The sequence below is a fragment of the Castanea sativa genome, chromosome 3, assembly GCF_040712315.1.
Source record: "Castanea sativa cultivar Marrone di Chiusa Pesio chromosome 3, ASM4071231v1".
NCBI lineage: Eukaryota > Viridiplantae > Streptophyta > Magnoliopsida > Fagales > Fagaceae > Castanea > Castanea sativa.
The window spans coordinates 11,832,650-11,847,238 of record NC_134015.1 but is presented as its reverse complement, the minus strand read 5'-3'; the positions used below and the strand labels follow the sequence as shown (position 1 = coordinate 11,847,238).

The window sequence follows — 14,589 nt, the reverse complement described above, 5'->3', positions numbered from 1 at the left end:
CATTTAAAATGACCCATTTTTTACCCGCAATCCGTTTGACCCGCAACCCAATTGACCCAACCCGAACCACCCGTTTTGCCATGTCTAAAAAAACAGTGCATAGATTGGAACTAACTAGGGAGGCCAAAACACCTAGAATGGTGGTTTACTCCTGCCACCTCCTTATAGAACTCTACACCAAAGTTTTAAATTTCATTTTGAAAACCATTCAAAATTAGTTATCAGAACAAAATGTTTCGATACTAATATGTATTGGTATATCATTTATATCAATAGCTATTTAATAAATCCATACTTTATTATTTATGTCATATAATTAACCAATGTAAATTCATAAACGATATAACATTAAAGAAAGAATAAAGAAAAAAACAGGGTTCATAAAATCTCCTGCATAATTAAGCAAATCAAAGGCCCATAAAATATTATTCATAATTAGACAACCTAAAAGTTCATAAAATCTTATAAAGTGGACTTATTTCTTGAAAAAGTAAAGAAAAAAGAAAGCCATACAAGCAATTTCAATCCAGGATGCATGTTCCTCCCAAAAATGCTAGAATTCCACCAAAATGATCAGTATATATTGAAATTTTGGCTAAGATAAAATAAAGGGGTTAGTGCACCCGGTTAACATATTGTTTCGGAATATTTCAGTTGGCATGGAAAGGAATTCAAAACATTGCTCTACGCCCTTTTTGAACATAGTCTTTTTGTTAGTTCTAGACCATTCTTTAGAATATAGACAAAACTTAGGTGTGGTATCCAATAAACTACATTTCTTCTTCCATTAAAATAAGATGGAGTGAAATGGTGGATTCAAATTCACTTGTGGGTGAGTATAATAATATTAATAACAAAATAAATAAATAAATAGCTCCCTAGGTGAAGTATTTTATATTCTTAATTAAATTCAACGAATGCGACTGTATCAACCAATAGCGTACCAGCATTATCTTTCTCTAAGTACACTTATAAATTCAACATATGCCTATACAACTCCTAAATAACCATACGAAATTGTTGTACTAATAGCTAGTTTGAACAGCATCTCTCTATATATATAATCTTTCAAGTTAAAAATTAACATTCATTACTTATCCTACAAGCTTGAGCACAAAACCTTGTACGTACATAACACTGAAAGAAGGGTTGTTTGGGCGTCCATTGAAAATGAAGTCATTCCACACTGTTTTACATGGAATTTGAAGCAAGCCAATCCTGGTGTTCAAGTTTTCATTACATTTGAAATAAGACCTATGCAACAGTTTATGGAAATGATCATACTTGAGACTGTTTACAAAAGACCCCAATGTTCGTAAACATATTTGATGATCACTTTACCTGTTGGTAATGGCCCGAGTCTAAAGGATGAACTCTTGCTTTCAAATGCAGTGGAAAACAATACTATGAATTCATTTTCATGGGACTTCCAAATACCCCTCAGAACTGCAAAATCATAAGGAACTTTTATTGGGTCTCCTTTTTCCCTTAAAAGATTTACAGGAACTTTTATACCTACTATATACCATAATTTTTTTTTTCTCTATTGCTTTCAAGAACTGAAAGCAACCTGCTCATGTCGTTTGAGGTCACTCAGATACTTTGTTGAGTTGTATTCCTGTACATCCAACAGCTCTTCAGAGTATGTTCTTTGGAACGACCTCCTTTTACATTCTGTTGAACAATTTGATACGAATTCCTCACCTCTTAGCAGTATCACGACCTGCATTGAACAAAAGAACATCAATGAAATAATACATGCTTTGAGTAACCCTTCTATGCTTGATTGTGGCATATCCACTGTTTGAGGTATAGAAGGCTGACCTTCAGGAACTCAGGACAGATGACCTACCCAATGGAGTCAAACACAGAGAGAGAGCATGCATATTTATTAAGATTATTTGTTTCCTTTTCCCTTTCTGTTCTATTGTCTCTCTAGGAAAGATTGACCATAACTAAAATCAAGATCAGCAAGGGTACATAAATTAAATAAGATAATGATTGAAAAGCATTGTGGTTGAGGCTTTTTTTTGCTTTTGGGCACTGAACATAAGTTTAGCTTTCATAAGCAACAATAATACTGCCTAGGGTCTAGTCTGGCTCACTCTAGTCTTCTCCTCAGTTTTGGATGTCACATGGATAACAATGTCTGAGGTTCAGGGGTTTTGAATTGGTAAAACTTTTGGATTTTGTACATTCTATTTGTTCACCTTGCTTTCCGAATAGGGAATGAAGATAGTTCTTACTCTTTGGACAAAATATATCTACTATTTGCTTCCTTTATGGTTTGTTTGGATTGAGGGGGAGGGATCAATGGTGTAACTCACTACAAATATTTATCTTATCATTCTACACAAGAGATAGCATGAAATTGCGGGTTTAGTTTTATGGTTTAAATTGCAGCATGCCACAGCAGGAAAGGGGTAATACCAGTCATTTCTCTCGAACAAAAACAATTCAATTGTCAAAATTTGTCCACTGAGATGGTAACCGTGACACCTTTTGAACTTAAATGAAACATGAATCTAGGAAATATATGATTATGGAACTAAAAAAAAAAAAAAATCAAGTACTTGCCTGATTCATTCGAGGACGCAGGACAGGGGACTGCTCAATGCACATAGAGGCGGTTAAAATCACATGATCCATTTCTTCTGTATTGTAATTATCACCAAGAGAAGGATCAACCAGCTCCTTCATATCATTTTTATCAAGCCAAGGCTTGGCCTAAAACAGGGATGGAAATTGAAAAAGTGGCTTAAGGCATGAAATATAGGGACAATAGGTAATGAAAAATCATGAAGAAAAGAAAATTACCCAAATCACAAGGCTTTGCTGTAACTGATCCAAAGCTCGACGCCCAGTTATAAGCTCCAAGAGTAGAACCCCAAAAGAATAAACATCAGTTTTCTCATCTACTATGCCATTCGTGAAGTATTCAGGAGCAAAATAGCTGTCATTGAAGAGATAAAGAAAACATTAAGCTGGAGAGAACTTTAGACGCTTTCAAATCATAGTTAGGCTTACAGACCCAAATGTGCCTTCAAATTTTGGTACACTGTGGTGAGTCCATTGTTTGGGTAGCCACTTCGCAAGCCCAAAATCACAAATCTGGAATGATGCACTAAAAAGTGAGTGATTAATTTAGGGGAAAAAAAATTAAAATCTAAAAAAGTTACAGGTGTATGTAAGACCACTAGATGTCATAGCAGAGTAATATATGACAAGCAGAGTTAAATTTTGCATAAATTTTCAATTCCAACAACAATGATACCATCATTATTGGTTGTCCCCTCGTCTACATATAAAAGAAGCACATAAAAGGAAAAGTTGATAGCCCAAGATGGAAGTAGCGCAAAAAAGAAAAAGTTGATAGCCCAAGATGGAAGAGTAACAGCTTGCACTTACAAGAGGATGTGCTATTTGAGCTACATGCACCCAATGGGTTTTGAACTCACGACCTCATCCTCCAACTTGCACTTACAAGAGGAGGTCCTATTTGAGCTACAGCTTATTGGAAACACATCATCATGTCCACCTGCCCATCTTCAAACCATAAACTGTCTAAGCAATAGGTACCCTTCGTGTCTATGGATATTATATCAAACAAACCCTATCATGGAGTCCAGTTTTGGGGTAAAAGGATACATCAGCTAGCCTAATTCCTAAAAATCTCTTCTCGAATATAATAATAGAAATCAGTATCACCAAACTTCGTGTTTTTTTTTTTTTTTAATAAATAAAGCCATTGAGAGAGAATAAGCTCAAACTCTATCACTGAACAAAGGGGATCTGGATACTCTTGCTGGCATGCAATTTTATATGTTTTAAAGCACATGTGAATTAAAGGGATGAAGGGTCAATTAATATTGAGAGAGAATGAGTCACCAAAGGGTCAATTCTTTTTATTACTGACTTCAATCATGTTCAGTATATATGACACTTGTGTATAAATGTTTCAGATAACCACTCCAGTTTCCTATATCTTAGGGTAGTTCATACTTGATATATACTTCCAAAAAATTTGTGCAATGGGCCATTCTAATACCGAATAAAAATGAAACAATACAGTAGAGTGTTTTTGCTTTCTTTTTTTAAAGAAAAAAAAAATGAAGTTGAAGTAGAGGAGTAGATGATGCCTGTCAAACATAATCCCAAACCCACCTCAAAAGGAGTGTTCTAACTCCCAAGCTATCATAAGTACTTTATAACAATTATTTTTTACTCTCTACTTAGGAATATTGGACCATGCCACAGGGCCTAAAGGTACTTCTTGTGCCAAGTAAATTTGAGGAAGGATAAAAGTGGATGAGGACCATTAAGCCTAAGATCAAGAGCAACTGTAAGTGCTAACTGTAACCTTTTTGTATTCCGTAGGTTGCAAGGAACTAGACATGCTATAAATATGATTATTGGCCATTTACTTAAGATGGTGGGGATTAAGCTTCACATATCAAGGATTCAAGGAATACACTGCACCCATATTTAGGTTGCAATTTAGGAAATCTTTTCGACAGACGGTCGAATATTCAAATTTCAGCAATATCTTAAGCTTTACTGTTTGACCATGGTTGCTTGTGTTCAAAGATACCTGTGGCTCAAAATCCTCTGTAAGCAGAATATTATCTGATTTAATATCTCTATGAATGATTCGCCTCTGACAACTCTCATGAAGATACAACAGACCATCTGCAGTTCCCAAAGCAATTTTATACCTTTTACTCCAATCTAGTTTATAATCCATTGAACCTGGAAATGCAATTAGAGAAAATCCATAAGACCATAAACCAGACTGAAATTTTAACTAAAGAATAGGAGTATGCAAAATCTGAACAAACCGTGAAGAAGAGATCCTAGACTCCCCAGTGGAGATAATTCAAAAATAAGGTGCATTCCTCCTTCGATGCCACACCCAATCCACTTAGCAGTATTAGGATGATCTATGTGGGCTATAATGCCAAGCTCAGACAAAAATCCTGATGTTCTCTCGTCAGCTGTTCCCTTTGTCAGCCGCTTTACTGCTATCAGCTTCCCATCTTGCAAACGGCCCTTGTAAACTTCAGCATAACCGCCCTTTCCAATTAAATTTTCTACAGGAAATATGAACCGTAAATCTAGATCACAAAACCTATGTCTAAATGAACATGAAATTACCATTTTGCAGGATGCATGCTACTATAAAATTGAAAAAAGTAAGTCAAAAGATTGCATTGTACTACAAACCACTGCTAAAATTTTGCGTTGCAGTTTGGAGTTCAGAGAGGCTGAAGTTCACCAGTGAAGACTTGATGTTGCATAAATTACTCAGTTCTGAATTTTCTCTTGAGCTCTTGCTTTTTCCTTGTGATGTCTTTGGGACACCAAGAGGAGGGAAGGAGGCGAAGCGCTTAATTGGTCCTTTCTTCCATATTTTGAAGAATCTGCTCCAACTAGAACTTGGGCCACGGATTTCAATTTCAGTAGAGTTGTTTTTGGAAGAACCACTGTCAGATTCCGATCCTCTAATGCAGGCTTCTAAAACTCCTCTAGGAGATGACACATCTTCTTTTTCCTTTTCCATGTCTAAACATCTCAAGTCTGCATAAGAAAAACAAGCATGAGGCAAGTGAAAATTCTACACAAAACTACAAACAGTCAAAATATATATATATATATATATATATCTGTTTGGGACTAAGGCTTTGTGGTGGTTGTTGTATAGATATAGAGAGCTGGGGAAAAAATGATGTTAGAAAGAACTACCTTGGGCAGAAGCAGCGCAAGGAAGCAGACTGCCTTGTCTTCTATATTTTAACTTAGAAGTACCATCTGTCTGGATTTGTTTTGGTTTGTTGTCAGCAGCATTATCAACCACACTGAATAAAATATACTTCCAAATGTGAGCAAAGAATCACTAATCAGTCAAACATGGGAAAAGAAATTGAGAGAGAGAGAGAGTCAACTTGGACTTGGTGAGTGATTGAATAAATGAAAGAGAAATTACAAAGGCACCACAAATTTAGGAAATAAAAGTTAAGGACATCATCTGTGTCATACAGGCCAAGAGAAGTATATTTATCACTCCTAGTCTGTTTGAATGATGACCGTAGAAAGAAAAGTTCAAAAGCATCAACCAAACTTGTTAAGACCAAAATTTAAGAGAATGAAAGGAACTCTTGAATTTGGATATATAACAGCAAAATATACCATAACAACAAATTCCCGAGAGCTGAACTCGAAACCTAGAAACTTATAGATATGAACTAAGAAACAGCAAAGAAACCATTAAAGTTGTGGTAAACATGTCATAAGAACAGTTTAATTATGCTATGTTTTCACATCAATATACCAAAAAAGGTGGAACACAAGGGAGATTTCCACAATGTTAGAAGAGATTTTAAGTATAAACAAAAACCTGAGAATTCGGAAGTATAAAATATTTAATTATTATCTCTAATTGCTTACGTATAGAAATTTCCCAAAATGCAAAAGCAAATTGATTTAAAATATTCGAATACAAAACCAATTCCATTGAAAATCTCACCTCTTTGCAATAAAATACATTTTTCACAAGGACGATCAGCTAAATTTGAAGAAATATAAGATTTTTTTTAATTTTTTTATATATATATAGAAAGTGGTGTCTTAGCAGACAATTCAACCCATGCCCATGAGACACCAATGAAAACAAACAATAAAAACAGAATGCATACCATAAGCCATGTAAATCTCAAATCTGCTCCTATCGCAAATACTGGAAATATTCATAAAAAGAACCACAAGCTAAACTTTTTAACATTAGGAAACATAAAATCATCTTAAACCCATATGTCAAATCTTTAGATTTACTCAGCTATCACACAAATATACAAAATCTACATAACCCATAAGCCTAAAATTATATCACAAAGAGGAGCAGACATAAATAGAAATTTTGTATCTTCTCTGTTGTCACATGAACATCCAAAATCCATAAGAATAAAATGATATACTCACTAAATGCCAGAACAGATTGAATTTAGAGACTACTTAGGCAATACTCAAATGAATGAAACAAAAGAGGGAGACTTACTGAATGAGCTTTCAAAAGATCACACATACTATGAAGATGAAAGCCTCTGAATCATTATGCCATCACATGCATATATAAAATCCCCAAAACCCATAACAGCACAAACTAGCAGAATATAACATCAGAGGCTCTCTATATGCTCTGTATTCAACAAATATACAAAATCCACCCACAAGCTTAAACTCAAAAAGAACAACAAATTCAAAAAAAAAAAAAAAAAAAAAAAAAGATACTCAAATACTTCAGAAATCACACAATACATAGTATCAGAGCCCCTATTATGCAACAAATATACTAAATCCACCCACAAGCTCAAACCCAAAAAAAGAACTTTTTTTTTTTTTTAAGAAAGGAAAGAAAAGAAAAGGTCACATACTCCAGAAATCACACAATTAGTATCAGTCCCTATATACATGTACACTCTATTCTGCAACAAACATACAAAATCCTCAAAACCCAAAAGCTCAAACTAAGAAAACCCAAATAAAAACTAACAAAATAGAAAAAAAAGAATCAGAAAAACACAAACATCACATTCTCTATTCAAGCTCAAGTACTGCACATACACATAAAAACCCACAAGCTCAAACTCAACAACCCATAGGCCATAAAAAAAAAACTGCATATATCTATATAAACGAAGATATTAGACATACCCTACTGAGAGAACATGAAGGAGAACACACGCATACCATGATGAAGCTCTGTGCCCCGTACCATTCTCCATGGACAGACAAGAGAAGAAAGAGAAAGCAACCCAGAAACAATGTGATATACAGTGAAAGAAACACACCAAAGAAACTGCTACTATATGTAGACCAATGTGCTTAATTTATTTACTTTCCCTTCTAAAATTACAAATTCTGAAGCTAAATATGGCAAAGTATCATAATATTTGTTTTAGATTTAGTCCTTCTGTGGGGGGGAAAAAAAGTCTCTGTCTTTTTCTCTCTTTCTTTTACATGGGTCCGCGAGAGTCGCTGCTCTGCATTACTGGGGTGGTGACATGTGGTGAAAGCTGTGTGGCGACTTGTACTCTCGAACCTTAAACTTAGCACCACCCCGCACTGAAAGTGAAAGAGAGAGTTTCAGTCAGAGAGAAAAGAACGTAGATTTAGTTTGGACACAACCTTGGATTTTCTTTTGAGTTAAAATATGACACATCAAGTACTTTTCCCCCAAAGTTTATTGTTGGCTTCTAAGCGGGTGTTTGGTACATATAATTAAAAGTATGTGTTTTATTATATAAAAATATTTGTAGATAAAAAAGTTAGTAAAAATATACGTAATATTATTTAAAAATATGTGTTTTTCTTTTTGAAATGATGTACTAAACACAAACTAAACTTTTTAGTTATCTAAGTACTTTTGCCCAAAATTTTCTTCTTGCGTTTTTAAACTTTTGAGTTATCTCAAATATTGCACCTATTCATTGTCAGCTTCTCACTTTTTGAGAAAAAAAAAATCACAATTTTAACATTGTAAATCAGTTACAATACTTTCATACGAATTCATTAATAATTCTATTTTTGTTATATACCAATTATAATATGTCAATTTGGTAATTAAAAAAATTGTGAAATATTTTAATCATTAGACCTATTGTTTGGAAAAATTTTAACCTTATTTTAGAACATATGTTTTTAAAATTCCAGAAAAATTTAGCCAGTGAACAACTCATAATTGTTTTGATTATGTCAATTGGTTCCCCTAATACCAAAGACTTAGATAAAGCTTATTTTCTGTTTATTTGTTATTGACTAATTACGTTGTTGAAATAGTTGTATGTGGACATAGTATTGTTTCATAGAATATAACTGAACATATTGAAAATGTCACTAATTAATTTGCTGGCTTTGGTTACAACTATTTAACAAACAAGGGAAAGAAAATAAAAATTATATGGTTAAGCAATAAGCATTCTACAACTACTTGAAAAGGGGCGGTGATTCATGTTTTGAAATGTATTGTCAATTGTCATAGCTAGAATGTGTTTTTAACATGAAAAGAATTGCATGCTTTTATGATTTTATAAAAAAAAAAAAAAAAATATATAGCATTCAATACTATAAGGTTTCTTGTCTGCTGTTATATATGTATTATTACTTAAACCAAGGATGACTTTTAGAATGTATGCTAGTGAAATACTCCAATCATCTCAAGATTCATGCCATCATCTTTCAAAATATTTGCTCTGATACCTAGAACGAAAAGAACAGTTAACCATTTAGAGTATTACTAATCCGATCCCCTTCCTAACCCCTAATGCTAAACCTTAGTTTAAGAGTTTCTAAGAGCCAAATATTGTTACAATTTATTAAAGGTTTATTCATTGACTAATTCGTTTTTTAATTAGGACCTTAATTATTTCTATAATCTTTTTTTCCAATCAATTTCATGCAATGGTCCCTTTGATTGGCTAGATTAATTGACCATTGGAAATAATATCAACAAATGGGTTAAAAGAAAATCTTAGAAAAATAACATTAAAATTTTGCATTATTAGCATCTTGTAGGTTTAGAGTGTTTATACTTAAATCATGGAATCATCGATTGTAAAGGTTTCTTGTACGAAATTGTGACCCAACAATTTGGTAAATTTTGTACATCTTAAACACCCCAACCTAGTTCCCAATCAAATTCAATTTGTCCAATTAAGCGACAATAGAAAATCATATGCTTACATGTAGGAGCAACATGAATTTCATACGGTGGTGTCTTGGTTATTAATGGAAGAGACATGAGACGTAAAAAGTCATTGGCATATGATTCAGTTTGTCTAGTAAAACCAAAATAGAAGTCAAATATTAACTGAGTGGCATAAACATATATGCTTATGTGAACCATTGCGGTACTTTAGACTTAAGTGAACAAACTACCTATGTTCTTTAGTAACTGGAAATAGCTTTTATTTGTTTTCCTTATATTTTTGGTAACAGGGAATAACATAATATAATTAATAGCTAACCATAAATCCAAATAGGTGTGCTATTTTCCTTGTCAAGAACGGTGCCAACCAAGTTGAAGATTTTATATTTGTGTGTGTATGTGGTTTTTTGTTTTTTATGGGATATAAGGTTGGAAAACGTTGTATCTTTGGTCAGCATTGTTAATTTGGAGTTCTTAGTTCTTACTCTATCTGGATTTCTTCTAATAGGCCAATAGCTCTTAGTGACGTTGGAGTAATGCGCATGTACTAAAATACTTGAATTCATTATTCCTATCCAAATTAAGGAAAAAGATTTACAGTTTGTTGGTGAACTAACCTTATTTTTATGGTCATATCCTTCGATATAACATAGACAAGTAGGCACACAGTGAGATTGAATCAGATTAACCTGGGATAGAGGTTCAACCTCTTCCATAGTTGCCTTCTAATTGAAAGTTATAAAAATAGCACTTGTGTTGAAAGTTCATAAAGAACAAACTGTTATGTGTATTTAATTTTGTGAAAGGGATAGCACTTGTGTTGAGATGAGAATGGTAAGATGGATTAGTGAAAATACATGAAAATATAAGATCTAAAATGAGGAAATCTGCTTAAAATAGGAATAGGATGAAAATATGAGGGAGAGTCATTTGAGATGGTTTAGTCATGTTTAGATGAGATGCATCAATAAGAAAGAGGGAGTTGATTCAAGTTGAGAAAACAAAAAAGAGGTAGAGGAAGACTTAAAATAACACTAATAGAAGTAATAAAAAAGAACTCAAGTTGGCGTTGCTTAGGTGTTAGCAAATCTACTCATAGTGCAAAACCTCACTACCCTAGTTCACTACTTGTCCACAATCACTTTGTACCAAATTGAGCTGCACGGTTGTACCAATGCTTAATCCTAAATACAAATATCATTGCTAACAACTATAATCTGTGTCTACCTGTCTGGCCTCTGTAGGAAACTTAACTAGACAAACCCCACAACCAGGAGTAGGATCCAGTGCAATACCTAAGGTATTGTTCCGGGTGCAACTCACCATTTTCATTCACAAATTTTTTTCACTTTTCACCTTCTTAACTTTCACTTTTTACTTCTTTAAACTTTTTTGAATCCATGGTTGAGATTGAAAGTTGATTTTTGCAACTATCAATCTCAACCATTCAAAGGAATTACATCAGGTGCAATACCCTAAATATTGCTTTTGATCTCAAATCCCTGCAGCCAATCCATGTTTGCAGGACTATACTATTGTGCTATAGTGATCTTGGACCCACAAATTTGTCTTTGTATTTGATTTTTGACCACTTATATAAATCCAAAAAAGGAAAATAATAATTAAATGAGGTTATGTCAAGAAAGTGATCATGAGGGTCTTTGTATTTTTTTCAAATTAATGGAGTATAAGATTTATATTGAATTGAATAATATGCAAAATCTATAATGAACCTCCTTACTCGCTTCCAAAACATTTTTGACACATGATCTCATCTTCTTGACTTGCTTTTTATATGAACTTTATATATGATTAATTAGCATGAGTTCGTTTGGTTAGATGATTTGAGAGCTTAAAAATGTATTTTTAAAACCTAAAACACTATTTTATAACAACAATTTGGCGTAATTTTTTTTTACAAACACTAATTTTAAACCCAAAACATTGTTTTGTAAACAACTTATACAACACACACCCTATATATTAAAATAATAATTAAATATATTATTTTTTAAACTATTGAAACAAGTAATAATTTATCATGCTTATAAATCTATTGTCTGTTAATGAATCTTTACAGTCAAATGGTTATTTTATTCAAAGAAAGATTAGAGATTTGATTTATTAGGATAAATGGATTCATTATAAGTGAGGTTTTACCAAAAATAAAAGAAGGATTCTTTCATAATTTGGCACCAAAAAAAAAAAAAAAAAAGGGAAGTAGACATGGGGGAGGGGGTTGTGAGAATTATTATGCGCTATATATAGTGGATACATAAGATACATTTTCAAGGGGGAAAAGGGAAGAAAAAGCAATTAGCATATTTTTCAACTTCATTCTCAAAAAAAGCATATATTTCAACTTTTTTTTTTAGGAAGGCATATATTTCAACACAATATTGATACTATGCAATTTTTTTTTTGAAGATAGTTTTAACCTATGGCATCCGCTTTTGATAATAGCTCTTTATCATCAAACCAAAATATCAATTGGTTTTTGGTATAGGCAGAGATTGAACCTCAGATTTTTAATTCAACCATTAAAAACTTTACCGGTTAAGTCAACTGGAATCCACAAATTCTAAATTATCTAATTGAACAAATGAGTTAATTCAAGATCTTTCATATATTGTCCTAATGAACTAACTTGTCATTGTGTGGTAATGGATAGTATTTAACAAACTGATTTAGAAATATCCTACACTATATGAGACAGTTGAAATAATAATAATATTATGTTTCTAAAAAAAAATACTATTATAATTGGAGAGAGAACAGGTAAAGGAGAAGTGAGAAGAATGTGATTGGAATGTATTAAATTTTAGTAAATTTTGGTGATTTGCTCTCCCCCTTATTTCCCTTGATTGCTCTCCTCTTATTTCTCTTTATTCCAAATCCATACAAAAAAATTTATTTAATAAAAGAAAAAAAAACTTGCAAAATAGTGGTTTGAAACTCAATGCTAGTACTCATTCTTTTTTTTTTAATATTTAAGAATAATTGTATTAAGAAGAAAATAGAGGAAACATGCTTAAACCCATCTCTACCTTTTGGCAGAAGATTCAATCAGGTAAATTAGAGATGGTTATGAGGTTCATCCCAATTACAAATGCTTCCCAAGAAGCAATGTTATGAGCCAAAAAAATTTAAGTTCCTAGAAACATAATAAAATTCTCAACAACAAAAGGATAAACATTTTACACTTTGACATAACAGAGTCCAGGAAATCAGGTAAATGGGAAACTTAAGTCTAAAAAGACAACTAATGCTCATTCCTGCTTCCATGTTTTGCTAGGAACCATATTAGACCAAGCTTAATAACTGCAAAATTCTAAGGAGGGACCCTACATTGTATATAGAAAAAAGTACAAGGGCCTTTTAAGTTCCTCAAAATCGAATTGCTTCAGAAACATCCTTGACAACATTCCACAATTTGAGACACAAAGACAGAAGAGTTAAGAATGTTGTTTTGTCCTTAAAGGCATGGACCAATTCTGTATTTTGTTTATATTCAACACAAACGCACTAATAATATCAAGGCACTTTGGCATAATTTTATAAATACATTGCTCCGTGATTTTCCCGGAGTTTTGACTGGAATCAATGTTGTTTGTCTCTTAATCTTAGCGATCTTTGAGTTGAATCAAACAATTTATTGATTTGTTTATTGCCAAATTGGGATTAAGGAAATGATTGTTTGTGTGCATATCACTGCACTGCCTGCCTGCTTATCTCTCTCACGCACGCATGCACTCTCATTTAAAAAACAGAAAGAAAAAAAACACACATGCATAGTAATTAAGAGCTTGATTCTAAATAAAAAAAAAGTAATTAAACATTAGATACATGGATATAAATGATGTGATATATGTAAGTCGCTTAATTAGTAATTTTTTTAGTAGAGTTTATGGTGTACTTTTGTATTAAATTCTTTTTCTTTCTCTCTTATGTGTATATGTTTGTTTCTCCAAAAAAATGAAAAACTCAACTAGTTAATTTTTTTTTTCTAGATTTGGAGTTCAAATGTATATACTAAAATTTAATTAGTGTTTTAATCTAGTGATTTTTTTTGTGTACGGTGATATATATATATATATATATATATATATTTTTTTTTTTTAAATCGCATGCATGGTGATAGAGAGTAATTATCATGAAAGAAAGAGTCATAAATATAAGTTTTATCATACTTAAAAAAGAAAAAGGAAAAAATTAAAAAGGGTGTGACATACGATAAAAAAAATATTTATATTGTGTGTTAATGAATGTATTGTGATTTGTGAAATTGGAGCCAGATATGGTCCCGCCTGGGACCTTATAATTTCTCCCCGGGTGGGCCGACTGCTGCTCTTACATTTTTTTTTATCCTGCTGCTCTTACATTCATTGTCAAAAAGTCAAGGCATTGAATGAGGCACATTAATAGTTGCAGCAGAGCTGTGTGGATAATATGGTATCTTTAGATTAGCAAAAAAAAAAAAAAAAAAATGGTATCTTAAGTTTTTACCACAATGAGGAAGAAGAAAAAAGAGGGGGGAAATTCAAAAATTTTACTGACAAATAAGGACTTCTTGGACGAGCCAAGTCTTTTTACGGTGAAATTCTCAGATACTTTAATTAGTAAAAGTTTTTATGATTAAATAAGAAGTTTAGAATTCAATTTTACTTATATCAAAAACTGATTGATATCTTAGTTTAATAATAAAAATCTATCATAAAAAATAGAAGTCATAAGTTAAAATTATCTATATATAAAATAAAAATCCTTTTACTGTGAGATTTTAGAGTTTAGACTAAGGGTCTATTTGGATACGGCTTATTTTGCTGAAAACTGAAAATACTGTAACAAAATAAAATTTAAATGTGTAAATAGTATTGTGGGACTCAGTT

The 14,589-nt window shown here is 32.4% G+C and overlaps 1 protein-coding gene across 2 annotated transcripts; it reads right to left on the bottom strand.

The window, feature by feature from the left end:
* Positions 1–964: 964 nt before the first annotated feature.
* On the bottom strand, positions 965–8,157 carry LOC142627505 (receptor-like cytosolic serine/threonine-protein kinase RBK2). 2 transcript variants are annotated; one of them, XM_075801383.1, is made up of 9 exons: positions 7,708–8,157; positions 5,743–5,855; positions 5,224–5,577; positions 4,839–5,090; positions 4,592–4,749; positions 3,032–3,111; positions 2,818–2,953; positions 2,578–2,727; positions 965–1,723 (listed from the first exon to the last, which is right to left on the bottom strand). In XM_075801383.1, exons 1-9 carry the CDS (start codon positions 7,776–7,778, stop codon positions 1,553–1,555), a joined length of 1,485 nt encoding a protein of 494 aa, XP_075657498.1. In that variant the 5' UTR covers positions 7,779–8,157; the 3' UTR covers positions 965–1,552. The 2 variants fall into 2 exon arrangements, with proteins under 2 accessions (XP_075657498.1, XP_075657499.1); XM_075801384.1 differs by having other exon boundaries at positions 966–1,723; positions 7,744–8,157.
* Positions 8,158–14,589: the final 6,432 nt, after the last annotated feature.